Source organism: Leopardus geoffroyi, chromosome E2, assembly GCF_018350155.1.
Source record: "Leopardus geoffroyi isolate Oge1 chromosome E2, O.geoffroyi_Oge1_pat1.0, whole genome shotgun sequence".
Classification (NCBI taxonomy): domain Eukaryota; kingdom Metazoa; phylum Chordata; class Mammalia; order Carnivora; family Felidae; genus Leopardus; species Leopardus geoffroyi.
This window is the reverse complement of record NC_059335.1, coordinates 35078828-35105319: the sequence shown is the minus strand read 5'-3', so window position 1 is coordinate 35105319 and position 26492 is coordinate 35078828. Positions and strand designations below refer to the sequence as shown.

The following is a 26492-nucleotide window of genomic DNA, read 5'->3' as shown; positions in this document are numbered from 1 at the left end:
AAGAGTTGGTATGAAATTGTTGGGCTATTTGACCCAAGATGCTCTCTTTCATTCCCCCTTGTGTAACCCTGAATCGTACTCAACCCCAAACCCACACCCACAGGGTAACTAGGAGAAGACGATTCTGGTTCACTGTAACCTAACCCTGCAGAGCCATCCACCTGTACCTCTTCATATCCAAGGGAGACTCAATCCAGTGAGGACTGCATTGTACCAACCTCAATTGCCAATCTTAATTCACACCAAGGACACTGTATGGTGGGCTGGCAGGAGGTCTCCACCAATGCCATGGGGAGCCCAATCTACCACCAAAAAATCATAAAAACATACTCTGTGTAGCCGTGGAAGTATAGGCTGCATGTTTCAGGGCTGAGTTAGTGAAGCGTCAGCCAAATCCAGGAGTGTGTTGCACCAGAGCGATGTGTGGGTGAACCCTCAGCATCCTGGCAGGTGTGAGAGCAGGTTACGTGAGATGGGTGTGGGTTAGGTGATGAGGGATGAGAGGAAGGTGCAGGGAGGGTGTGTGGGGTCAGAGGTAGGAGGGGGTGGAGGCAAGGAATGGGGCCCCTGCAGGGGTTGGACCTAGTAGTCAGACCAGTGGTTTGGAACCATTTTTGGGTCACAGCCTCCTTTGAGAATCTGGTGGATGCTAAGGAAAGAATACACAAACATACACACATACACACCAACACGCAGTGACCCACACATCTTGCCTAGCATGTCAGGGGTTCCTGGAACCCAGGAAGCTCGTCCAAGGGCTAAAGATTTTTTCCCCATTTATTTATTATTATTTTTAATTTTTTTTTTTTTGAGAGAGAGAGAGTGAGAGTGCGAGAGCGAAAGTGAGCGAGCAGGGGAGAGACAGGAGAGAGAGAGAGAGAGAGAGAGACCCAGAATCCAAAGCAGGCTCCAGGCTCTGAGCTGTCAGCACAGAGCCCAACACCAGGCTTGAGCGCACCACTGTGAGATCATGACCTGAGCCAAAGTTGGATGCTTAACCAACTGAGCCATCCCAGTGCTCCTCCAAGGGCTCAGGATTAAAAACCTCTGGCCTAGACTGATTCACAGGGACTTGTCAGGAAAAAAATCAAAATGCTGTGTTAAGAGCTTGAGGACGTTTTTGTCTTCCTGTGTGAAAGACATTTAGGTTTGCAGGTTTTAGACTCAAATTCCAAAGTCCACTTACTCCATAAATGCTTTATGTATCTTCTTCCAGTTTTTGTTTTGAAAATTTTCAAATCCACAGAAAAGTTGCAAGCTCATGTGGTCTTCAACCATATTCTACAACTGTCAACATTTCTGCTTAATTGCTCCCCTCTCCCCATGAATGCTTGTGCTCTTGGGAACCCAGGTTTTTCTGGAGAACCATCTGAGAATAAGTTGCAGATGGTATGACACTTCATCTTTAAACACTTGGCATGTAACTCCTGAGATCAAGAGACTCTCTTGTATAACCACAATATAATCCTCACACTCATGAAATTTAACACTGATGCAGTACCATTATGTAATGTACATCCTATATTCAAATAGCCTCAGAAGTCCCATTCCTTAGGGTCCTTTTTGCTGTATTCTTTCTCCTTCCCTCCTCCCCTTCCCCTGCCTTCCCTCCTTTCCTTCCTACCTTTTTCATTTGGGATCAAACCCAGAATTACATACTTCATTTAGTTATATCTCTCAGGCTCCTGTAATCAAGAACTACTCCAGAGTTTTGTTTTGTATTGTCTTCTCTTGTGACACTCATATTTTTGAAGAGATCCAGGCTTAGCTGTTTCGCAAAATGTTCCCAGTTTGGATTTGTCTGATTGTGTCCTCATAATTAGATTCAAGTCAAGCATTTGGGGCAGATGCCATGTCCATGCTTGGTGCCTCACATCACAGGGTCAGTCGGTCCCTTATTGATGATGTTAAATTTGACTGGTAGTTAAAGCAGTGACCTCCACTTTGTAATTAGTAAGTGATCTGTGGGGTACTGCTGTATCTGCTGAAAGCCTCTAAATGTGGCAAATGCTGGGTGAGCCAGTGGTGACCATAGAGACTTAGCCTTTGCTCTCATGCTGTTTTTACAGTGGAGGAGACAGAATTACAATTACAAAATATGCAGTTTTCTGAAGGATAGGGTGCTAAGATAGAGAAGTATCAACTCTACCATTTAAAGTGAAAGTGAACTCAAAGGGGCACCTGGCTGGCAGTCTCAATCCATAGAGCATGTGACTCTTGATCTAGGGGTTGTGAGTTCAAGCCCCCATTGGGCATAGAACTTACTTAAAAAAAAAAAAGAGTACAGATTTAAATTTAAAAATCCATTAAAAAATAAAGATTAAAAAAAAAAAAACCCTGAACTTAAAGAGAGGTTGGGAAAAATGACAGAGTAGAACTTTGAGCTCACCCTGTCCCACATTTACAACTCGATATAATCCACATCCAAGTAAATAAAGTGAACTTAAAGGTGAGACCGGAGGAGGAGAAAGAAGGCAGACATGGCAAGGTGGGGGTGGAGGAGGTAGAGGCAGCCCCGGCCAAAGAGCGAAAGGAACCAAAACCCGGGTATGTGGTGGGATCAGGGAGGGAAGAGTGATAGGAGAAAGGCTCTGGGTCTGCTAATAATGATACTGAGCACTTAGCAACTGCTACACACTGTTCTAAGGGTTTTATGTGGTTTACCTTGTCTAAGTCTGTCCATAGCCCTGTGAAGGCCATTATTGGTTTTATGCTGTAAAATCTGTATACGGCACAGGGAGATTAAGTTATTGGCCCAAGGTCGCCCAGTGTGTAAGAAGCACAGCTGGGATTCGACCTGGATGGATCCGACTCTACAGTCAAGAAGGAGAAGCAGGGTCTTACCTAGAAAGCAATATAGAAAAGGATTGGAGTCCCAGCAACCTGGGCCCCGTGGGAAGTGCTGTTGATACAGAGTGTGGAAATGGGAAAGCAAGACAAAAGAAAGGCCCAGAAGATCAAAGAGAGAAGTGTGTTAAGGACTAAAAGGCAACATAATAAAATAGGACAAAGTTTGGTTGGCCACCTCACCCTCAATCCATGCCCAGCCCCTGGCCTGTCCCTTCAGGCAGGACTTACTATTCTTCTGCTCTCTGTCCTCCCCAAAACAGGACATTTACATTGTCTCAAAGTATTTCCCCACAAACTGCTTATTAATTATAAAGGGAAAAACAGGAACTTTGCAGCAAGGAACCTGCCCCACTCCAGCCTAACCAAGTGACAGAAGTGAGCATTCAGAGGGTTTTTAGGGAAGATTCTGGAAGGGAATTTGGGAGAAAGTGTAAAAGAAGGGTTTTGTCAGGAAGGCCCTGGTTGAACAGAGAAGGGGAAATCTTGAGGCTGAGGAATACATGGGTGATAGAGCAGGGTCCACTGGAGAAACAGGGGGTGTCTCTGGGAGGGAGGGAGAAACGTTGAGGTGGGGGGATGTTCTCCTTGTTAAGAGTGATTTGATGGGGACGGTTTGGTTAACAGGAGGGTCAGAACGGGGCGGATAAACTCTGGATGACTAGAAGGGGGAGAGCTAGGGGTAGGGGGTCTCCAGGACAGTCCTGAAAGGGCACACGAGGGGCAAGGCCCGAAGGCAGCGGTCGGTGGGTGGGGGAGACCTGGCGGCCAGCGCACCACGCCACACCTAGGCCTGGCAGCTTTGGGAGCGGGTTCGGGGCGGCGGGCAGGCGGGCAGGGGCGGGGGCGGCGGGCGGGCAGGGGCGGGGCTGGGGGAGGGATCGGCACCGCCCGGCCGGTCCCCCCGCGCTGCAGGGGGCGCTGTGAGGCTGGGCGGCCCCGGGCCGGGCGGCGGCCGCTCCTAGTGAGCGCGGCCCCTTTTCCGGGTTTCCTCCTCCTCCTCCTCCTCCTTCTCCTCCTCCTCCTCCTCCTTCTTCGCCGCCGCCGCCGCCGCTGCCCCTTTCCCGGCCGGCGGCCGCCGCTGCTGGTGCCGCCGCTGCCGCCGCCGCCGCTTCGGGGCCGCGAGCCGAGCGGAGGCCGCCGCGGAGCGCGAGCGCCGCCCGCCCCGCCGCCTCGCCGGCCGCTCCAGGGCCCGGCCGGCTCGGCCGGAGCCCCCAGCGCCCCCAGCCCGCCCGCCCCCGCGGGCCTGGCGTGGCCTCCGGCAGCCGCTCTCTTCCTCCTCCTCCGGCGCCCCGCGGCCCGCCGCCTCCTCCGCCCGCCGCCCCGCGCCCCCCGCCGCGCCGCCGCCGCCCTCTGCGCCCCGCGGCGCCCCCCGGTCCCGCCCGCCATGCCCGGCCCGGCCGCGGGCAGCAGGGCCCGGGTCTACGCCGAGGTGAACAGCCTGAGGAGCCGCGAGTACTGGGACTATGAGGCTCACGTCCCGAGCTGGGGGTAAAGCCGCTGCCGCCGCCCCCCATCCTCGCCCGGCCGCCCCCCACCCCGCCCCCGGCGCAAACCGCACTCGCCCCCCACCCCGCGGTCTGCCTCCCCCGCCGCCCAGCCGCTGGCCGGCGCTTTCTTGGGGCCTGGGGTGGTAGACAGACCCCCCCACCCCCCCGCCGCACACATCCCCGGATCCCTCTCCCCCCTTCTCCCCCCCTTGCGCACCCCATTCTCCCCCTTACCCCAAGAAATGCTTTCTTACTGAGAAGTGTAGGGTCCAGGGACCGGAGCCTGGTGGTAATGAGGGAACAGCCCTTCCTCCTTACACTTTTGGGTTTCTATTTGGGGTGGGCAGTCAGCAGCTGTCCTCTGGAGCTATTAAAATTCTCTGCCTTTTTAGTTTTTTGAAATGAGGCTGGGTGGGAGGAAACCTTTTAAAGACATCCACATTCTCAAAGCAGGCGCTGGCTACCTTTGGGATGTGAAGTATAATGCAGTTGCTGTGGAGCCCCAGGCAGAGGGGCACCCTCTGAGCCTCCAGGATAGATCCTTTGCTCACCCTTCTAGATTGGCCCCGAGCCGTGCCTTCCTACCTTGGCTCCCCAAGTTGTGACGGACCAATTAGGTTAGGAGCTGTGCGCAGTGAGAGGAGCCAAGTTTATGTTGTGGCTTTCATTTAGGGAATGAGTTGTGTCCTGATGTATGGATGCTTCCAATGCTTGATTAATGGAAACGGCTGGATGGGGGTGTAGAGTGGGCATAGGCTTGGTTAATCCCAAGTCTTGGCATTTATGTGTCACTCTTGCCTTTCACAGTAATCAAGATGATTACCAACTGGTTCGAAAACTTGGTCGGGGAAAGTATAGTGAAGTATTTGAGGCCATTAACATCACCAACAATGAGAGAGTGGTTGTAAAAATTCTCAAGGTGAGTGTCTTTTGAGTGACATTAAAATTTTTCCTCACTGGTTAGGATATAAACTCCCCCACATTCTAGAATGAGCAGTGCAAACTCTGGTTTTACATCTGTTCTGTCTGATGTCCCTTACCTACTCACTCTCCCACCCATTTTCCTGTGAACTTTGAAGAAAGTATGTGGACCTGTTTCAAACCCAGGGATGATAGTTCAGGAACATCTTTGTTCCAAAATGTCATTTTGGGCTCCCAAAGTGAGAATTCCAAAGGGGCTCCACTTGAAATAGGTATTCAGAAGAAAGAAAAACTTTTTCGTAAAGAATCCATTGATCCAAGGGTTCCTTGAGCAGTGAGTTTGTTACCCTTGATGCTCGGATTACTCCAGAAAGAAAGTTGGGAAAAATTAGAGCAGCTCCAAAGTTGAGTTTGAAGCTGATGTCTTTTGGCAATGTACATTTGTCAGGTGGGGTGGATACAGTGAGTCAGTAGTGCCTGGAAGGTTCATTGTAGCTTATCAAATAGTAAAGGTGAAATTGGGAGCAGTAAAAGAGTACATGCTAAAATTATAGTTGGAACAAAACAATCTTAGTGTCTGGTTTAGTAGCCTAAGTTGGATAAAGACCTTTTGTCGTCTCTTGGGTGAAGACGTGATTCTAATGAGCATGAGGAGTGGCTAAATTCTTTTTCAGATAACTGGTTAGACAGTTTTAATAATGTTTTATAGAGTGTAGTAAAAAAGCCTTAGATTCTGTAGAGGGTCCTCATCATTGCCAGATCATTTAATGTGTTGCACGTCATTTAGCAAAAGACTGAAAAGAATGATTAATAACAAGCACTTTTGCATATACAAGATTTCCAATGTGGCCATTTTGCAGTTGTGAATAAGGACATGGGATTGAAAAGCTGTTTTTGTGTCTTAAGGCCAAAGTTAGGGCAGCTGTGTCCCTGTTTAGCATGAGGGGTCAGGCTTACATGGTCTGAAAATCCCTTTTCAGGAAAGTGATCAGCTCTGTTTCTCAGTACCATCTGAGCCTAATGATGAAGAGGCAGAGTTGTAGTAGAGAGAAATAGGGAAAGTTATCTGTGCCATCAGAAACGCTATGGGTGAGAAGTGAGGAATTGATACTGAAGATGTGGAGTTTGACTCCCCTCTTCCCCAAATATGAATTGGACCTGAAAAGCCACGTGGTCTTTCTTATTATTTTTTTTCCTTCCTTTACAAGCATAAATATTTAAAGAAATGTTCCCTTCAAAGAAGTTGCGTGGGGAGGCCATACACTTTTTTCCTTTATGCATAAGCATAAATGTTTTTAATATAAGCTGCTTAAAGTCTTTCCGGGAAGTAAGCAAGGAATTAGGAATATTCCTCTGCTGTGCCTTTGGAAGAATGAACTGACTCCAGAACAATTTCAGAAAAATAATAACTTTTGTGCGATAGTATTTTTAGAATAAGTGTGTAACTTCCTGTGGTGTCTTTTTCGAAGGAATGGCCTTTAGGTAAATATAAAAGTGGCAGTGCGTTCATGCGAGAGAGAATCATATTACTCTTGAGTCGTCCTTCTACAGAACTTCATAGCATCGGTTGCTGGAGAGTTTTTCCTCTAACGATTCACAGGATATGTTTAGGGAGCCCAATATGTAAGGTGAAGGTTATTTTTACAGACAAGAAAACGTGCCTGCTACCACGATGTTGAAATGACCCTTAGCCAGAACTCTTTCCTATTTTTCTCCTCATTTTAGTGTTGGTTGGTAAGATCTTAATGTTGAGCACAGAATAAGTTCCAGTGTTTGGGAATAAGATTTGGGAGGCTCCTTTGATGCTCTAGCTAATGAAGTATTTCTTGTATCTTTTCCATACAAGTTCTTTTCAGGGTGCAGCCTGAACTACCTCTTTCCCACTGGTGCCTACGACACCCAGTTCTTTCTTTTTTTTCAAAGCCCTGTGGCGTTTCTATCCAGATTTTGTTCTATCTGAAGGATGGGGTAAGAAACTACTAATTGTACTGTGGTTTTCTTGTTTTCACAGGCTGAATTAAAGTAGATTAAAAGTATTGTGTTTTAAAAAGAACAAGGTCTTTATCCAAAGTGGTGCACCCCTATTCAGATAAGTTATGACTGATAATCTGCTGTTACGGTGTTTGGTCATCGGAAATTAGGTTCTGGACAGAGTGCCAGCTGCTCATAATTTGGAGGAATCTAGAAAAAACTTGCGCTTCGTGAAAGGCCTACTCTATTTCAGCTGCAGGAAGGAACTTATAAGTGTACACGCAGTGACTGAGATACAGGGTACTTTCCCTGAGGACGGGGCTGTCTTCCTTTTTGGTTGATAACATTTTCCTTCAGTTCTGTCCAACATATGAGAATGGTCAGATGAACGACCACAGAGGAATTCTACCGTTTAATTTGCATTGGTAGATTCTTTCGTAGTTTTTGATCAAAACATATTGGAGCTCTTAAGAGGTTTTAGGAATTTAGAAGTTGGTGAGCAAAATTTTACTGTCTTGAAGTGAAATTCTGAGGTTGAAATCTTAAAACGCTCCAATCAACAGGTGGGTTAAATCTTTTTTGACAAATTGTTTTGAGGGGAAGGGAGGAGGGTGGATGGGAAGAGTTAACATAGAAGGGTAAGAAAGCCACTTCAGTGCTGACAGTTTCATCTTCTGATTCTGAGAAATCCATTTCTCAGTTCATTTGTAGGACCTCTTAGGAAGGTATACACAGAAATAAAAGCATTTGGCCCTTTTGGACAGCTTGTAGCATTTTGTGAGCACCACCTGTGTATGGATTTCAGCCCTTCTTGGGATCCTTCAAAATAAAACTATTTCGTAAATAGAAGTTAAGAGTGATACCAGTTGTAAACAAACGCGGCGTTTTGAACTCATGCTGTACTCAGTTGGAAATTCTCGTATAAGAGAGTAAGTTGGCAGTTTCTTGATGGTCTTATTTACGAAGAGGGGCAAATCCATTTTTTCCCCAGAGGTTAATCCTCAAGATTAAAACAACGATGGCAACGCAAATTTATATTTGAAGTGTTCTTAGCGTATTTGTAGACGTTGTGAAACTTGTGTGCTGTGAGGAGGTAGTGTTAAAGCAAGGATGGGAGGGCTGTCCCTGACACCTCTTGTTGGTTACTTCATAGCGAGCAGGTGACTGTGCGGGTTACATGGAAGCGCTGTCTGCTCCATGCTGGTGCCCGGCTTTCTCTTTTGTTTCTGCTTTCTCTGCTGGTAGGTTTCACCCTCCATGTCCTTTGTTAGGCAAATGTCCCAAGACATCATCTTCCTGAAGCAGGACATTGGTATTAGTTTATCTAAGGTTGTTGTGATTTTGAGTCCCACCAATGTCATGGTGTAAAAGTAGTTAAAACAATATTATTAAAATGGTACTAAACCTCAGAAATAATATAGATTTTAAAAATGATGTGAACTAATCTGTACTGTTCCTAACGGGGTTGTAGGGTCAGGGATTGAATTTGCAGTGAAACAGAATCATGAAATGTGGGAGCAGAAAAACCTTAGAACCCAAACCCTTTTGAGAGAGAAACTGTGACCCGGAGAGAGCATGAAGTTTGCTCAGGGTCACAGCGTGGAGCGGTAGGGTCCTCTGTTCCTGTCATGGAGTCTTGTAGATGTGAGGAGCAGTTAGGACAGTGGCTAATTACTTCTTGATGTGTTCAACTGTCCTGGAAGGATGGATGGACACTCACTAAAAGTCAGGTGTGGTTTCTGATGATTTGGGGGAGTTATTCCTCTGGAAGGAAATGCTAGCCTTTGATGGGTTGCTGGATGGAGTGTGGAATAGCCCAGAGAGCTTTGGGACCCGGACAGGGGTTCTCTGGTTTGTAACTGCAGCTGGGTGTTTGATGCGTAACTGAAATGTTTCTTTGCTCTCTTGGTTGGAAGCCACAATAATCAGTGTTTTTACACATTTTTAACCCCTACAGTTCCAGGTCTCATCATGACGACTTGCCAGGTTAGGGGGCCACCAGCTTTATCCCTCTAATACATTGGGGTTTATTGGAGGGTGAGCCGTGTGTAAAAAGAATATCTTGTTATAGAGTACCCATTTGCATGTGTAGAGCGTGGCTCTGGATAGTTTCTAGAGCCTGATTTTAGGATCTGCCACCTTATGATCAGGGTGGTATAGTGTTAAGTGCTGTGTAAATGAAGGTCAGAAGACTTGGATTCTAGAACCAGCTTCTTCATTTATACCCACTTGACTGTTTTCTTATCTATAAGATGGATATACCTTTCTTGTGTAAATCACAGTGTTCTTGGGAGAATTAAATGAGATATGGATAGGTGGGTAGGTAGACAGCAGTGGTTTAGTAATCTGCAAAGTGCTTCTTTCCTGAAAGTGGCCCTGGGAGTAGACTACCCGCATTCAGATACTCGTTCCCGACACTCAGTTGCTCTGTGACCTTGAGCAGTTATTCAGACTCTGCCTCAGTGTCTTCATGTAAAATTGCACAAGTAGTTCTCATCTCAGGATACTACTAAAAGTGGATTAAATGTGCTTAAAACAGTGCCTGGCACTTAGCAATAAAGTTTAGGTCCAATAATAATATTTCACTTGGGCCGCATGAATGATTTCGAAGGGCAAAATCAAAAGTAGGAAGGACTATACCAGTCTCTTGGTGAGATTCAAAAGGCCTGCTGTATGCCTTGCTTTTTTAAATCGACAAAAACAAAAATCCTGAGAATAAACAGTCTTGGGGAATCGATAATGTTATTGGAAAGGTGGGACTTGAAAGATGAAAGGAAGAATTGCTGTGAAGAAACAATATTGCTCAGATGCTGTTTATATTTGGGTCAATTGCAGTGGATTTGAGAGATGCTCCCAAGGTAGTAAAATAAATGCTGTCATCTGGGCTGCACTTTCTTCCTTACCCTGTCCTGCATCCCTGGCAACCGTTGTTCATTGTGATTGTTTATTGAAGGTGGTGAAATTAATAGCTAAGTTGCGGCTGTGGCACTGGAATAAAAGTAATTCCAGATTTGAAAGTGCTGAGCTATCTTTTCACCTGTCTTGAATTTATTAATTCAGTTGTGCCTAGAAAGAAATTAAAATGGGACTTTGCCTGTTGACATTTGCTGGGATTTTTCGAGGTCCTAATTCTTAGGCCCTTTGTATGTGTTATTTTGCAAATTGAATCACTGTCAGGTGCTAGTAGTTGAAATCATGCTCAGATCTGACTTTTTAAAAATCAGCTTTGCTAAATAGGACAGATTACTGACTTTATTAACTTTTGACTTTCCAAGCGGCTCATCACTAAATTTGTCTTTTAAGTTTCTCAAGTTGGTCAATAGAGAGAAGTATCTTACTCTTGGATCACATTAACAAGGTTTTCATGAATAGCCGGCACTCTCCACCATATGGTCAGAAATCTTGGGGAAAGTTTCTTTCTTCCATCCTCTCTTTCTTTCTCTGTTTTTTCCCTCTCTCCTTCCCTTCCCTTCCTTTCCTTCCTTTCCTGAGCTCATGCACAGAAAAATTTCAAATTGAGTTTTTTTCCTTTTACACATTCTTTATAGGCGTGTGCCAAAATTCATTTATTATTGAAACTTGATTTAATACTTTAATTGCTTTTTCTTTTCTTTCTTTTTTTTTTCTTTTACCTTTTTGCCATTTTTATCTACTAGACTTTAAGTAAAAAAAAATTGGTGTGGGGATCAGGAAACAGCTATAACCTGATTCATTTTGAATCTTTGAAACAGATATTCTGACTTGGAATAAATGAACCTTAGGTGGGAGACACTTTCTCTAGCAGGATGAAATGATGAGACTGTTATGGAAGTGTATGTATTTTCTCCGCTTCATGTAACTGTGGGTGGATGAGTACAAACACTGGACTGCATGGTCAGAGCATTCTAATTTCTGTAAAATCCATGATCTATTTTCCATAGGATGCCAACGGTCTTCCTTTATAAATTCTAACTTTGTCTCCCTAATTCTGTTTATAGAATTAAAATGATCACTTTCATTCCCTGGGAGCTTGTTGGTTTTTTTAGCTTCTGGAGCATCTCCCAGGTTCAGAAGAGTAAGCTTGAGGCTAAAGAGAGTTACCTATAGCCTGGTTCCTGTAGAGAATAGATGTCTGCACTTTGGAGGGGAGTGTCCTGAGCTGTGGGTCACTTTCCTTTCTTATAATCTCTTCGTCTTTTGTCAGGATTTGAGGACTTTAGGTGCTGTGTGAGTCCATTGTGCCACTTCAGAATTGCCCTGCTTTCTCGTCTCTAGGTGAGGAAGTTGTTGGACAGGTGACAGTTGGGCAGCAAAATATGCTTCAGGGCACCTAGGTGGCTCAGTCAGTTGAGTGTCCAACTCTTGATTTCAGCTCAGGTCATGATCCCAGGGTTGTGGGCCCCTCGTCCGTGTCTGTGCTGAGAGCATGGACCCTGCTTAGGAGTCTCTCTTTCCCTCCCTCTGGCCCTCCCCCCCCACCCCAAAATAAAATTAAAATAATTTTTAAAAAATGCTTCATTTGCTCTGTAAGTTACCTTAGGACATAATGAAAAGATCCCTTGGTCTCAGCTGCATTGTCCAGGAAGTGTGCCTGCTTGACCTGTTGCTGAATAATAGAGCAAAGCAAGGCTTTATATGGGGCATTGTCATGAGGCAACTTATTTAATGGGTTCCTCCTGTATGAATTCACTGTTAGGCAGAGAGGAAGGTTTTTGGTGTATCCAGATTTCTGGCTGTGGGGTATTTTCTCCTCTGTTACCATCCACAGATCTGTAACTGCTTTCCAGGAGTGGGTGACAACTCTAGAATTTTCTTACATTGAATGTAATGGTAGCATTGGCTGGATTTATAAATATAATTGCTAGCTTTTATTTTTCTTTTAACTTTTTGACAATTTTAGACTTAAAAGTTGCAAGAATTCCCATGTATCTTTCACTCGGATTTCTTAAATGTTAATATTTGCTTTTGCTTTTTTTTACATATGTAAATATATGTGTATACGTATGTATATCCACACATGATTATGTGCTTGAGAGTAAATTGCAGTGATGCTTATTTTATTACGCATTTCCTAAAGACAGGGACACTTCTTAAATAACCCAGAGTGCTATGATCAAAAAATCAGAAATTCACATTGATAACAGTGCTATTAGCTAACTTACAGCCTCTGTTCTTATTTGCCAGTTGTCCATATCATGTTCTTTATAGTACAAGAAAATCCCAGGTCATGTGTTACATTTGGTTGTCATATCTTTTAAATCTGGAACAGTTGTTCAGTCTGTTTCATGACGTTGACTGTTTTGAAACTTACTTATTTTGTAGTATGTCCTTCTCTGGCTATTCTCTGATCAAGTTGTACTTCATGTTTGAGTGCTTTATTTTCCCAAAGTATTGAGCTCCCTAATGAAAAAGGGAATGAATAAGATCCCTTAGTGGAAGTAGGAGAGACACAGTGGCCAGTTCTACTCCACTGGGAACCCTAACAAAGTGGAGCGGACGTGATTGTGGCAGCTGGCTTGGAAGAATACTGCTAGATTCCAGTCTCTCCGTCAAGCACCCTGTTAGAGGTGATGCAGGTGCTCTGTGTTTCATAATCTCCCGCTGTTTTGTTATGTGTTCAAAGCTGTAGCTTAGTGACCAACAAAAGATGACAGTTTCTCTGGCATATGTATTATCTCTCCCCACCCCCACCACCCCATACACGCAGGCATTTAAAATCTTACTTCATCGCAAACCCATTCGACTCTGCCTTTGCTTTCAGTTGTGTCTCCGTGATAGAATACTCCTTTTCCTTAGTTCCCTTTCACTCATAGCCACATTTGAGAAATGAGAGTGCAGTGGCCAGGAGTGAGGCCTGCAGAGTCACTGTCTAGATCTGAGTCCCGCCCCTACTCTTCCCTGTTAGCTGTGGGACCTTGGACAAATGGCTCAGCCAGGCTGAGTCCACAACATAGGCATTTTGTGACTTATTACTAACTAAAAGCGTGAAAAGAGTAAATCTCCCATTCATTGAGTACTTACTACGTGCCAGTGTTCTAAGTACTTTATAAAACATAATTGGTTGTGATGTGTCCGTTTTTCCAGAACTACTTTCATTCTTCAAATTCTTTAAGACAAGAAATAACACATGTAATGCTAGTGTTTCTAATCGAGATCTTTAATTTTTCTGTCCAGCAGATGGAAAGGTTAGGAGGTAGAAGTTTCCAATCAGTACTATATCAGAGATCAGTGTTCTCCTTTGCTGATCCGTCATCTTTTTTTAGGAATGGGATCTGTTGGGTAGTTTTACTGGCTTTGTGCTGATTTCAGATTTTAGATGTTGAGGAAATGGGAGTGGCAACAGGAAATGGGAGCCAGCAGCTGGGAAACAAGTTTGTAACTTGATGTCAGTGACCTGGTCTTCACTCGTGGAAGACAAAATTACACGGAACTCATTGGTAGAGCAGGTGTCTCACCATTTTGTTTCAGTTTTTCCATTTGTGAGCGCATGATATACAGCTGTTCAGAACTATAATGTGTTCCATTTGGCAGTTATCTAGAAAGCATTTTATTTTTAAAGTATGACATGGGTGTTCAAAATTTGTAAGTGCCCTAAATGTAGCTGCTTAAAGATCTGACACATATGCCATATGAGTCTGTATTTAACTTAGTCTTAAATGTTCTTAAGGGCAGGCCCCATTTTATCTTGATATTTATTTCTTTTCTAATTTAGACACACTCGTTTACATAACACCATGGTGTGCAAGATAGTGCAGCATCCACTTGATTAGCTGACATTGCTTTAAAATTTTATTTATTAACTTCAAAAGGAATCTCACTTCCGATTACTCTTGTGTATTTAAGCCAGTGAAGAAAAAGAAGATAAAACGAGAGGTTAAGATTCTGGAGAACCTTCGTGGTGGAACAAATATCATTAAGCTGATTGACACTGTGAAGGACCCTGTGGTAGGTGCCTGATGGTGGGGGGGGAGAAGGAGAAAGTGTGTGTGTGTGTGTGTGTGTGTGTCACACAGAACATCAAAATAATGAGAAACGTCATTACATAGTGGGAATGATCATGTTTTTCTTTACTACTGAATAATTTTGAAAACGAGAAAAAATCATGATGGCCCAGTGATAAAGTAGCCACCACCACTTTTAGGGAACCTAAAAGTGTGTATAGAAAAATCCCTGGCCCAGGTTTATTACCTCCCCCTGATTGAGCCCACAGATGTTCGCTGAATGTCTTCTTTAAGTGCCTACCTTTCTTCCGATTTTGAAAGCTTATTACCACCAATTAGCATTGTCGTACTTCACAATGTCAGCGTGACATTTGAAAATCTGGGTTTGGAGAAGGAAATACCAAATGTCTCCATGCGGACACCTGGCCCGGAGAGCTGGACAGATCACAGCCCCGCAGCCCCTTTGAGGAAGGCACCTTGCTGCTTCTCATACTAAGCTTTAATTTAGCATCCGCCACTGGGGCTCACATTGTACATGCTGATACAACTAAACTGTTTCTGTTAAATATACTTACTTTGTAGCCATTTTAGATGTACTGGTGTTTAATTTTGTTTTCACTTCTTGAGAAGTAACTTAACCCTAAGTGTTTATGATTAGCTAGAGTTTTTATGTTCCACTTCCCGCCCCATTTCTGTTCTTCACCTGTTCTGCCTCACCTGTTTTCCTGTCCTCCCAGGATAGCTTTCTGTTTGAGAGGTAGGTCTTTGCTTCTGTCTGATGAAGACATAAAGAAACAACGTGCTGGGGCGCCTGGGTGGCTCAGTTGGTTAAGCAGCTGCCTTCGGCTCAGGTCGGGTCATGGTCTCACAGTTCGTGAGTTCAAGCCCCATGTCAGGCGCTCTACTGTCTGCGCAGAGCCTGCCTCAGATCCTGTGCCCCTCCCCTGCTCTCTCGCTCTCTGTCTCAAAAATAAATAAGTAAACTTGAAAGAAAGAAAGAAGAAAAGAAAAGAAAGAAATGATGTGCTAACGTGCATTGAGTGCTTGCTGTGTGCAGACACCATTCTGTACAAAGCCATTCAATCCTCACAAGTTGAAGCACATGCCATCACAGGCCACAGTGTTACTTGCACAGATAAGAAAACCAAAGGCTACAGGGGTTCAGTGATTTGCTCAAGATTCCCCAGTGTTATTAAACTGAAGAATAAGGAAAATTTTTCTTCTTGGACCCTCAAAAGACTGAGAAGAATGGTTGTCTGCTAGAATCTAATTGGCATTAAAAGTATATCCCAGGGGTGCCTGGGTGGCTCAGTCGGTTGAGTGTCTGCCTTTGGCTCAGGTCATGATCTCACGGCTCGTGGGTTTGAGCCCTGCGTCGGGCTCTGTGCTGACAGCTCGGAGCCTGGAGCCTGCTTCGGATTCTGTGTCTCCCTCTCTCTCTCTGACCCTCCCCCACTTGTGCTCTGTCTCTCTCTGTCTATCAAAAATAAATTAAAAAAAAAAAGTATATCCCAGCCTGATCAGCTCAGATTGATTTTATAATGACTCACTCTGAAATCCATAGTCTTTGAAAACGGCCTGCAGTGTGAGCCAGTATGTATTACTGTTACACCAGGAGCATCTTCATTTTGCTTCTTCTTTTTTTTTTTTTTTTAAAGTTAGTGATATTTATCTTACTGTTTTTGTAATTTGTTGTCTGAGGCATGTGTGTGTTTTATATAATATGTAACACAAATCAAGGTGGATGAAAATCAACAGGGAGCCCTCCTCCCCAGACCTGTAGGGAAATGGGCTTGCTCCCAGGCAGTAAAGAGATCTGGTGGTCTTGATGAAACCCTGTCATCCTTGGGCTATTGAGGAAACCTTTGCCTACGGCTGCCGGGGCTGCTTGTTCTGACAAACACTTGTGTGCATGTACTGTGGCCTGTCTCCTAGGTAACTTCCACCTGCTTCCTTGAGCAAAACTTCCTGGCCATAGAGATTTCCAAGGTGACTTTCTTCCTGTAACCCTTTAAGCCTCTGCTTTTCTCCCAGTTTGAAAGCTTATTACTGCTAGTTAGCATTATTTTACCGTAAGTAAACCTGACGTTTGAGAAATCTATTTACACAAGGAAATATTGGATATTATGTACTCATTGCATTAACGATTATAGTGCTTTAGAAATACTTGGTTATGCATGAATTTTGGGGGGAACATATCTACTTTGTACAGTCAGACATTTCTCCGGTGGTCTCTAGCCAAGGCAGTAATTTCACATTATAGCTTGCTGATAATCATAGATAGTTTCCTTTTGGATCCTGAAAAGGCCTATGATAGATTCCCAAGACGTATGATAATTCTGTAAAATGCATCTGGGTTGCTAAACCAAGATGAAAACATGTCACTCCTTTTGTGGTTGGCAGACTGGAACACTGCAGAGTGTAAATCTTCACATGATGTGCCAGGCCCACTGACAGGTTGGTCAGAGGATTAAAAAAAAAAAGCAACTTACGAAAAATGTCAACCATTTACAAAAGTAGAGTGAATAATATAATGGACCGCCCTGCGCACATCACTCAACTTTAGCAGTGCCTCAGCTTGTGGCCAACTTTGCTTCATCTGCCTGCCACCCACTTTCCCACCACCCACCGTCCCCACTTATTTTGAAGCAAATTCCAGACACACAGTCTCAAGAGGATACTTTCTTAAAAGGCTCTCCCTGATGAGTAAATCCCTCTTTCATTTAAGTGGGATTTGGGGATGGATGGGTATGACAGAAGCAAAGTATGTTTATTGTTTGAATACTTATAAGGCATTACTGTTCTCTCTTGCAGTCAAAGACGCCGGCTTTGGTATTTGAATATATCAATAATACAGATTTTAAGGTGCGTATATGCTTTTTCTTTCTGGCATGGGGGTGAGGTGGGGTGGGGAGGTGGCGATAAATACTGTTGATACTTCAGAACACGAGGGGTTCAGGAAAAGTCATGGTGAGATTGGGAATTAACAAATTGGATTCCTTATAGCAGGAGTACAGGATGCAGAAAGTGGGTGGGGTTCTTGCATTTGGTGAAATTACTCATCACCCTTTGCCTTGCTTACTCTGAGAGTAGCTGCTAGTCTAAGCTAATGCCTCATCTATAATACTCCTGTTTTAGACAACATAGTTTTGGGTAGATACTTGATTTGCATAGGAATCTTCCGTTGCTGATAAGTCATAAACAGATATAGGGCTTACATAAAAAGAAGCAACACATGGGATTCAAGCTGTCAGAGTGTGTGTGTTCATGTACACTATATACAAAGCAAATGACACAAAAAAAGCTAGTTAAGAGACACTGTGCTTTAGAAAAACCTTATCTTGGATTATTTACATTTCTTGTATTTATAATGCAAATTAATTTAGACTTGAAGTGTAATTCCAAAAGCATGGTTTTAAGCTGGTTTTTCATGAGTTTGTTTTTGTTATTATTCAAACACTGAAGCCTTAACTTCTGCCAAGGTTTTTGGGGCCAAACATTCTGGTCACAGTAGAACATAATATGAAAACCAATATAAAAACAAAATAGTGGCATTGATTTTGAGAAGTGTTTGGAGAACTTTTAGGTGATTTATAATTCACTGTCAGTGAATGAAAGGGTTGTGGTTTTATTGTGATGGAAGTTAGGAGCAAAACCAAATCAGCAGTTGAAAGATGCTGGTATTAGGAGTGAAGCTTGTGGGTGAAAATAAAAGAGCTTTATCTCACATTTAATTTTTCTTAGGTAATCACTCTAAAACAACTTTCAGGGTTAATTTGTGGAAAATAAGTAAAAGTGGCTATTACAACTGATAAAACAATAAGCAAGTTTTATATACAGTGTAGCTTTTCCATATGTAACAAGTTCCCTTGTTAATGTGACTCTTCAATTTTTTTTTTTTTTAATTCTTTAATTTAGAAAGACCCTCTAATGTGACTCCCTAAGGATGAGATCAATAGTGAACTCATAAAAGTAGGATGTATGGGGCACCTGGGTGGCTCAGTCGGTTAAGCATCCAACTCTTGATCTCAGCTCAGGTCTGGATCTCAGGGTCATGAGTTCAAGGCCCACATTGGGCTCTTACTGGGTGGGAAGACTACTTTTTAAAAAAAAAAAGGAGGGCTACATTTTCCATTAGCGTAGCAGTGCTTAGCTGCTAAAGTAGTACTCTGCTGATCCACAAAGCCAATCACACTTTTGCCATTGAATGACCTAAGTTTATCAAGGTGTACATATATGAGTGGGAATGTGCATGCATTTCCTAATGAAACCAAACATTTTCCTAAATACAAAAGCTTGAAAGCTGGTCTTAATGAAACTTCATAGCAAAATGCCTAAGTTAAATGCTTCTGCTTCCTTAATAAGTTTTTACCAATTGTCTAGCCATACATATAAAAATGTCACTTCATCATTTTGTGTTTCTTGAATTGATGCCTGCTCTGTTGATTTAACAGCAGAAATTTTTAACTCCCTGGAGAAATCTTACTTCGTTTACATCTCAACTCTCAAAGAGATGTTTTAATGGCACACATTCTCTAGGAGCTTCCTTTAAAGAGACCGTGGAAGATTAATGTTATTTGAGGCTTGCATATCTGAAAACATTTCTGTTTTATGTTTCCAATTAATGTACTTGCCATGGCATAGAATTCTGGGTTGTAATTAATAATTTTCTCAGTTTTGAAGAGCTTTTTCCCTTATCAGCCCTGAAGCCATTCTGGTTTCACCTTATGTGATCTGGTTTTGGTTTTGGTTTTTCCTTTGGAAAGCTTTTAGGATTTTCTCTTCAGCCGCAGTCTGTGAAATTTCACAAAGATGTTCCTTCGAATGGGTCACTTTTATCTTTTGTTCTGTGCACTTGCTGGGCCTTTTCAATCTAGAAACTCATGTCCTTTCATTTTAGAACAATATTTTTAACATTCTTTGATTTTCTTCTCTTCTTTGTTCTCACTTTCTAGAACTCATTCGAACGTTAGACTTTATTTCTTAGCTCTGTTCTATTCTCTGAACTTTTAAAGTAGTATCCTGTTCTTTTATGTAATATCTTCTATTTTCTCACTGAGAATATGTGGGCTTTCTCCCCCCCCCCCCCACATGATGTTTTCTTCTTCATACTCTTTCTCAGTTTTTCTTTCAGATTCCTTTTTTTGTGCATTCTTGTTTTTTGTCTGTTATAGTTGTCTGAAATGGCATGGACTTTGTCTACTCCTGTTTTAGAGGACTGAAATTACTGATGACGGCTTGTCAACTCCTGTCTTGAGGTGGCGAACCTGGCCACAGGCATCTCAGCCTCCAATGGAGGAGAGCTCTGGGAAAGTTCTGTAGACTTTCACGTAATTCCCTCATTTTTGGTGTGGTGTTTTAAACTTGTTTTCCTGTTTTCAGCTGAATCTGTTTACTCTCTTTCCTTGGTACCTGGGGTCACTGATTCCTGAGCCTTTCTGTAATTTCTTTCATGTGAGGTGGTTTGTTTCCGGATCCCCTCCACTTTGGGCAGAAGTTCAGCTTCTTTGGTCTGCTGAGTCAGTTGGACATTTTTTTTCTAGCTTCGAAATGTTGTCATCTCTTCCATTCTCTTAGTTGTGAGTGAATCCCCCCTCCCCCACCAAAAGCCCCATTCCTTTTACTGTTAATTTAGAGGAGCTTCAGGAAGAAGTATAGGGAGGATGTATTTGGTCTGCCGTGTTAAACTGGAGGTCCAGTGAATGTTCAAGCCCTGCCGTTTTAGTCTACTTAGAAGATCACCAAGCAGCAGGTAGCAGAGGTGTATTTCGGAAGAACAGATCATGATGAGACAGTCATTGTCTTTTCCGGGTGGTAGGACAGACCACAGATAGAGAAATCAGTTAGTTTAATGTCCTTTTTATTTTGTCATGTATCTGTCTTAATTATAAAAGCTTGTTTTTATTTTTTTCATTTTACTGTTAAGTGTATTAATAACTGGACTTAAGGTATCACCCAGGGGAGTTGGTCCCTGGTTTAGCATCCCAGGTGAATCAACAGGGATACAACCTGCAGCCTGTTCTTTTCAGTATTTTTTGTTAACACAATTAATAATAAACTTTTATCTATAATTTCCTTTTATTACAAACTCTGATTTTGGCTTCAGGATTATACTGACGTCATAAAATAAGTTGGGTAGTGTTTCCTTTCTAGTTTCTGAAAGTTTATATGAAATAAGGGTTATCTAAGTAGATGTCTTTTTGGGAGGGAAGGGAAGACTTTGAACTACACTTTTCCTTTTTACTTATTTATTTTTTAAAGTTTATTTATTTTAAGAGCACAGGTTGCGGAGGGGCAGAGAGAGAGAAGAGTTGGACTCTCAAATGACTGAGCTACCCAGGCACCCCAATAATATTTATTATAAAAGTTGACCACTTTCAATTTTATTTACGTAACGTTAATAGAATTTTCCTAGGGCTTAAAGACTGTAATGTGTTTGTAATTATGTTTTCCTTTACATTTTTGACATTATTTTTGCTTTTTCTCTTTTTTTAAAAAAGTATCAGTGTTGCTACAGAGGTCTTATTAATATTTTCATGGAACTGGCTTTTGGTTTTGCTCAAATGTTTTTGTTTTTTCTATTTCATTGTTTCTGCTCCTATCTCAGTTCTTTCTTTCTTCTTCCCTTCTTTGTTGCTTTTCTTTCTTGGGTTTTTACGGTTTTCCCCCTAACTTCTTGAGTTGAAGTCCGCTCATTTCATTTGTTTCTTTCTTGATTTGTGGTGAGTGGGCTTTACGTGTGTGCCGCCCCAGGCACCACCTTAGCTGCTGCATGCCGTGATCATGGAGCTCATTTCCATGTAGTTTTCAGATTAGAAGTACAAAGTACTTGTGGATTTGGGTTTTTCTCCCCAAACTTTGTACTTGGAAAAATTTTAAACCTACTAAAAATCGGAAGGAGTGGTCAATTAATACCCTCATGTTATTCCCCTAGATTCACCGGTTGTTAATATTTGCCACATTTGTGGGCGTCTGAGCGCCTGTCAGTTGAGCTTGGGACTCTGATTATGGCTTAGGTCTTGATCCCAGGTTCGTGGGATCGAGCCCAGTGTTCAGCCCTGTGCTGAACATGGAGCCTGCTTAAGATTCTCTCTCTTTCTCCCTCTGCCTCTTTCCACTGCTGGAGTGCTCCTTTCTCTAAACAAACAAAAACCACCTGGTGGGGGGGGGGGGGACACTTAAAAAAACTAAAAATATTTGCCACATTTGATGTTTTCTCCCCCCCCCCCCCCTCCTTTATCTCTTTTTACTGAAATCCTCTTAAAGTAAATTGCAGGCATCATGATACTTCACTTCTAGATATGCTAGCACTGGAACTAGGCAGGACCTTTTTCCTACATGACAGTACTGTTAGTACAGTTAAGAAATTTAATATCTATGCAATAATGCCATCTAACACACAGTACAGAGTCCCTATTGAGAAGTTTCCCAGTAATTAATTATCCTAAGAATGTCCTTCATAGCTGTATGTTTGTGAATAATATGATGGAGGAACCACTTGTTTTTTTCAAAAAAATTATTCTTTTATTGTTGATTTATAATTTGGCTATCTTTAGGTCCAGAGGAACGTGACCTACATAATGTTGGTTTTGGGAATTTGTTGATGATTGCTTTGTGACTTCAGTACATGGCCATTTTTTTATATCAAGTTTGTTAATTTAGTTCAGATCTTCTATGGTCTTATTCATTTTCCCCTTGATACTTCGTTTTATGAAAGAGCTGGTTTGGTTGATTTCTCCTTGAAATCCTCAGTTATGCTTCATATGTGTCAAAGTGATAATAAAAGATACATAGTGACACTTAAGAAAAAAGAATTTCCAAACAAAGGAATAGGAAAGGCCAGTTTCTAAAAGTGGAATGAACAGTTACAGAACACTCCCAAACTCACCATTTTCTCCAGAAAGTTAAAGTACCATTTGTATAAGAAAAAGTTTCTGTTGAGACCTGCTTCTCAGCTTTCTATGCCTTTGGAAGAGCATAAATAAAAACGAATAAAAGGGCACCTGGGTGGCTCAGTTGGTTAAGCGTCTGGTTCTTGATTTCAGCCCAGGTCATGATCTCATGGTTCATGATTTCGAGCCCCACATCAGGCTCTGCACTCAGCACAGAGCCTCCTTGGGAATCTGTCTCTTTCTCTCTCTCTGCCCTTCCCCTATTGGCTCTCTCTCAAAATAGAATAAAAATAAACTTTAAAAAAACAAGTATGCATTTTAAGCAAAATCTATCATTTGGACATTTTAAAGATTGATAAGGCCCCCTGAATAGGCTGCTTTTTTTTTTTTTTTTTTTTTTTTTTTTTTTTTTTTTAATTTACATCCAAGTTAATTAGCATTGCAACAATGATTTCAGGGGTAGATTCCTTAATGCCCCTTACCCATTTAGCCCATCCCCCCTCCCACAATCCCTCCAGTAACTCTCTGTTTGTTCTCCATATTTAAGAGTCTCTTATGTTTTGGCCCCCTCCCTCTTAAGGTCCTCATATGAATGAAGTCATATTTGTCTTTCTGTGACTAATTTCGCTTACCATAATACCCTCTAGTTCCATCCACGTAGTTGCAAATGGCAAGATTTCATTCTTTTTGGTTAATAGACTGCATTTGAAAAGGAAGCAGACCCATTTTGCTCTGTAGAGAATTTCTAAGTCACTCCCATAGAGATGGGCCTTCACTAGCTGATATCTTGAGGCCTTGTTAATGCTGTTAGAGTTTGATACAGAGATCTTCTTTATAAGACATTTTCAGGTCATTAGTCATAACTTTGATTTGCTTGATCAATGATTTGTCCTGCTTCCTTAAATTTCTGAAAATATTAACCTTGGTTTTTATTCTGGATCTTGGGGTTACACATTGATGCCAAAACAGGTGACAACTGCATTAAGCACCTTTCACTTTATATCCCACTCCCCCTGCTTTTTCTTCTCCCTACATGGGGACCCCTGGGATTTCTGGATACAGACCAAGTGAGGTGTGTATGTGAGGGAATCTGCCAGCTGTGTGTGCAGCGTGAGTTTGCTGTGTTGCTAGGAACCTTCCTAAAGTGGGTAGTCATCCTAAATGACAGTCACTGGGGATGGGGAACCTGGTCATGATGCACCTGAGCTATACCCGCAGTCCAAGGACCTATGGGTATATAGCAAAAGTGAGGCCCACGTGGCCATTCCTTTCTGGGCGGTTGTTCTAAACCCAAGGAGATTTGGAGTCTGTTAATCAAATTGCCTTTTTTTTTTTTCCATTGTCCTCCTCAGACCTTCACAGGTTAATGAAAAGTCCTAGGAAATTTCCACCTTTAGCCCTTTGGGTAGTCCTCAGATAGCCCTGATTTCTAAGAAAATGCCTGTGTTTGAAGCTTTGGAACCAATGTAGGATTGGTGAATAGTCTTCCTCAGCATCTTTGTAATCTTCTGAGAAGCATAGGCCTGCTTTGTTTTTGATAAGTCACTTATTTTATAAAAATATAAGCAAAGCTAACTTCCTGCTGACAATTTGCCATTGGACACAGCTGGGTAAGAAGAATGGAGGAAAAGTGTGGTTCATGTGAACTTTCCCTTTATAACTTGTCATAGACTCTTCGGACTTGTATTTCCTGGGAAACCATTTTAATTTTGTTCCACCGGTGAACATCATGGAAGACAAATGTTCATCAACTGCCTTCTGGGTACAAGCTGAGAACCACCATTCATGGGGTGGGGTGTATACAGGGTATGCTATTCCACTGTTCGGTTATCTTAGCACTTAGACTGTGGACCAGGTTGTACAGTGGCTTCTTGCATATTTGCGGGAGGGAGAGCAAAGAAGTTGAGTCACCAAGTTGGTGACTACCACCGGCCTCAGAACCCGTTTTTCCCTACCAATGTATGCACCTGATATGTGAGGGCGCTGGCATGAGACTTGAGGTGTGGACAGAGGGGAGCAGCCTCTTGGTGCTCACAGCCAGGTTAGAGAACCTTAGGTCACTGCTAGTATCTGAGTAGGGAGCATCAACTCTGGGGACGCTGCTGCTGTCATTGTCCTCTGAACACCCCAGCGGACATTAAGTAGCATGGGTTCAGAGAAGGAAGGGACCACTGTTAGCTTTGTAGAGAGTAGATGGGATGGGCTTACTTATAGGCCAAGGGAGAGGGGAGGGATGTTAGAGATTTGGGAGGAGGTGGGGACACTGGAGAAGGAAGAATGGAGGAGGCAACCAGGTTTATTTGGTCTGAAATGGAGACAGAGCTGTGAAAGTTGGTCAGAGCCAGACTGTGGACCCTACTGAGTCCTAAATTTTAGGCCCAGGTGGTAAAATGAAACATGTAGTTGGGTTTCCTCCTATCCTAAGCTCCTGAGAAATGAGAGTAAATGTCGGCCTGTCATTCAGGACTCTGTAGTGTATTAGGCCTAATACATTCATTCATCTAGTGTTTTTTGTATTACATAAAATTGATATTGGTTGGAGTAGCTAGAAGTACTATGTTGGTGGTCCAAGGACATTTATTATTATTATGCCTTATACCATTTGCACAGATGCTTGGTATAGATACCACGTGTTACAAGAGGAATGCCTTCCACAGACAAAAATCCAAATGATAAAATAGCCCGTATTTGTTTTCTGGAAATAAAATATTCCAGCCCCCTCTGAGGGTTAGAAAATGCTTGCTTCACTTTCACAGTCTATTTATTGACATGAGGTTCAACTTGGTGCGTCTCTGGGAGGGATCTCCTTAATTCTCGAAGGAGGAGCTGATTTGACACCCAAAGAGATAGTATCTTTAGCCTGTGTCCATCCATACTGGTGCTGGGACGCTGCCTGCAAAGTCTTCCCTGCCGTGTGGAGCTGGGGGACAACAGAACGCTTGGGTGTTTAGCTCCTGAGCAGAAGTGGTGGCGTGTTGGTGCCACGTGCCCGGATGCTTTCCTTCCCACCCCAGGTTAGTTTCCAGTAGCGGAGCAGCTCCCAGCGCCGTGGGTGTCCCGGTCCGTGTGTCCTCATTCCCTGTGCTGCGCTGAGCCAGCTGCTCCCAGAGACTGATGAAGTCAGATATTCTTGCCAAGCTGGTGGGGAGAATTACTCTCCCTTATTAACAGGGAAAAACAAGTCCTGGTGTTCTTAGATGTTAAATTTGATTCTTGGCAGATTGTTTTTCTTAATCTCTTTGAACAGGGGTTATATTTACGTGGATCTAAAATTATAAAATGGTATGTGATTAAAAGTCTTATTTCCCTGAGCCCCAGCAGTCCATCCCCCACATGCACACATGTGAAACCATGTTTTATTAAGGTCTTCATATCATTCTTATGAATGCAAACAAATAAGGATGTGTAGTTTGGCTTTCCCCTCTTCCACAGACACGTTATATAGGCTGGTCACTGCTCGTTAGAGAGTTTCCCTCCATTGCCTGAGTCTTCCAATAAAGAAACAAAATAAGTTTAATAAAGGTGCACTGATTAGTTTTATAGACAGTGCTGCTTTGGACTGGTGGGGAAAGAGCTCTGCTTGGAATTGATTACCAAAAATAATAGTATAGTTTCTGATGAGGTTCTGTGATGCCTCTAATGAACCTGGATGTATAAATGCTACTCTGTCTCCTAGAAATTGAAATTTTGAAAAAACTCAGAGTGGGTGTTCCTTTGGATTATTGGTAATGAGAACTCTTTCATGTGTCCTTTTTGCCTGGAGTCATTTTCACTTCCTGTCACTCTTCTTTTTTTTCCTCCAGCATCTCACTCCCCTGCTCCTCTCCTAAGCCTCTTACCATCTCCAAGGGCTATCGCAGTCACTTTCCTCCTGTTTCTGTGAGCAGATACACTCATGAGATGTACTTACTGTGTTGCCACTTGCCACTTGGGCTGATGAACTTCTTCAAGTCCTGCTCTCCACTTAGTTCTCTACAGCACACTGTACTGCTATGCTATGCTTGTAGTAAGAATATGAGGACAGTTGGACAACTTGGACTTCGTTTCCGTAATAATGTAATTGTGGGTGTTGAAATCCTGGAGCATTAAACAAGTTTTTAAAAGATCCATGTTGGCTTGAATGTTTCCCTTGGAATTCCTTTTTTTTTCTTCCCCTTAACAAGAGACTGAAGTATTAGACCCTCATCTTTGGTCTTTGTCCCCATTTGTTCCAGATCAGATGGTAAAAATTCCTGGGATTCTTTAGGGACTTAAGTACTAAGTTTATAGAGAATGGTGACCAATGTTTGGGATGACAAGATATGAAGAGACTAAATTAACTTTCTGTTTTCTGAAATCTGTTTCAGCAACTATACCAGATCCTGACAGACTTTGATATCCGGTTTTATATGTATGAGCTGCTTAAGGTAAGTGACATTCATAATAAGCAGTGGATTTTTTCAGGTCTATTC

At 42.7% G+C, this 26492-nt stretch overlaps 2 protein-coding genes across 6 annotated transcripts in view; one reads left to right on the top strand and one right to left on the bottom strand.

The window, feature by feature from the left end:
* Positions 1–4785, bottom strand: part of CCDC113 (coiled-coil domain containing 113) — a 62985-nt gene extending 58200 nt beyond the window's left edge. The window contains exon 1 of the mRNA XM_045442929.1: positions 4592–4785. The gene's annotated coding sequence lies outside the window, so the exon portion shown is untranslated. The remainder of the gene's footprint in view (positions 1–4591) is intronic.
* The window catches only part of CSNK2A2 (casein kinase 2 alpha 2), a 38794-nt gene continuing 16322 nt past the window's right edge, over positions 4021–26492 (top strand). The window contains exons 1-6 of one of the 5 annotated variants that reach the window (XM_045442932.1): positions 4021–4338; positions 5145–5256; positions 14052–14153; positions 16085–16138; positions 16964–17014; positions 26388–26447. In XM_045442932.1, the coding sequence (XP_045298888.1) occupies positions 4235–4338; positions 5145–5256; positions 14052–14153; positions 16085–16138; positions 16964–17014; positions 26388–26447 (483 nt within the window). In that variant the 5' untranslated portion in view covers positions 4021–4234. The remainder of the gene's footprint in view (positions 4339–5144; positions 5257–14051; positions 14154–16084; positions 16139–16963; positions 17015–26387; positions 26448–26492) is intronic. The other 4 variants (XM_045442931.1, XM_045442934.1, XM_045442933.1 and 1 more) reach the window with 4 other exon arrangements.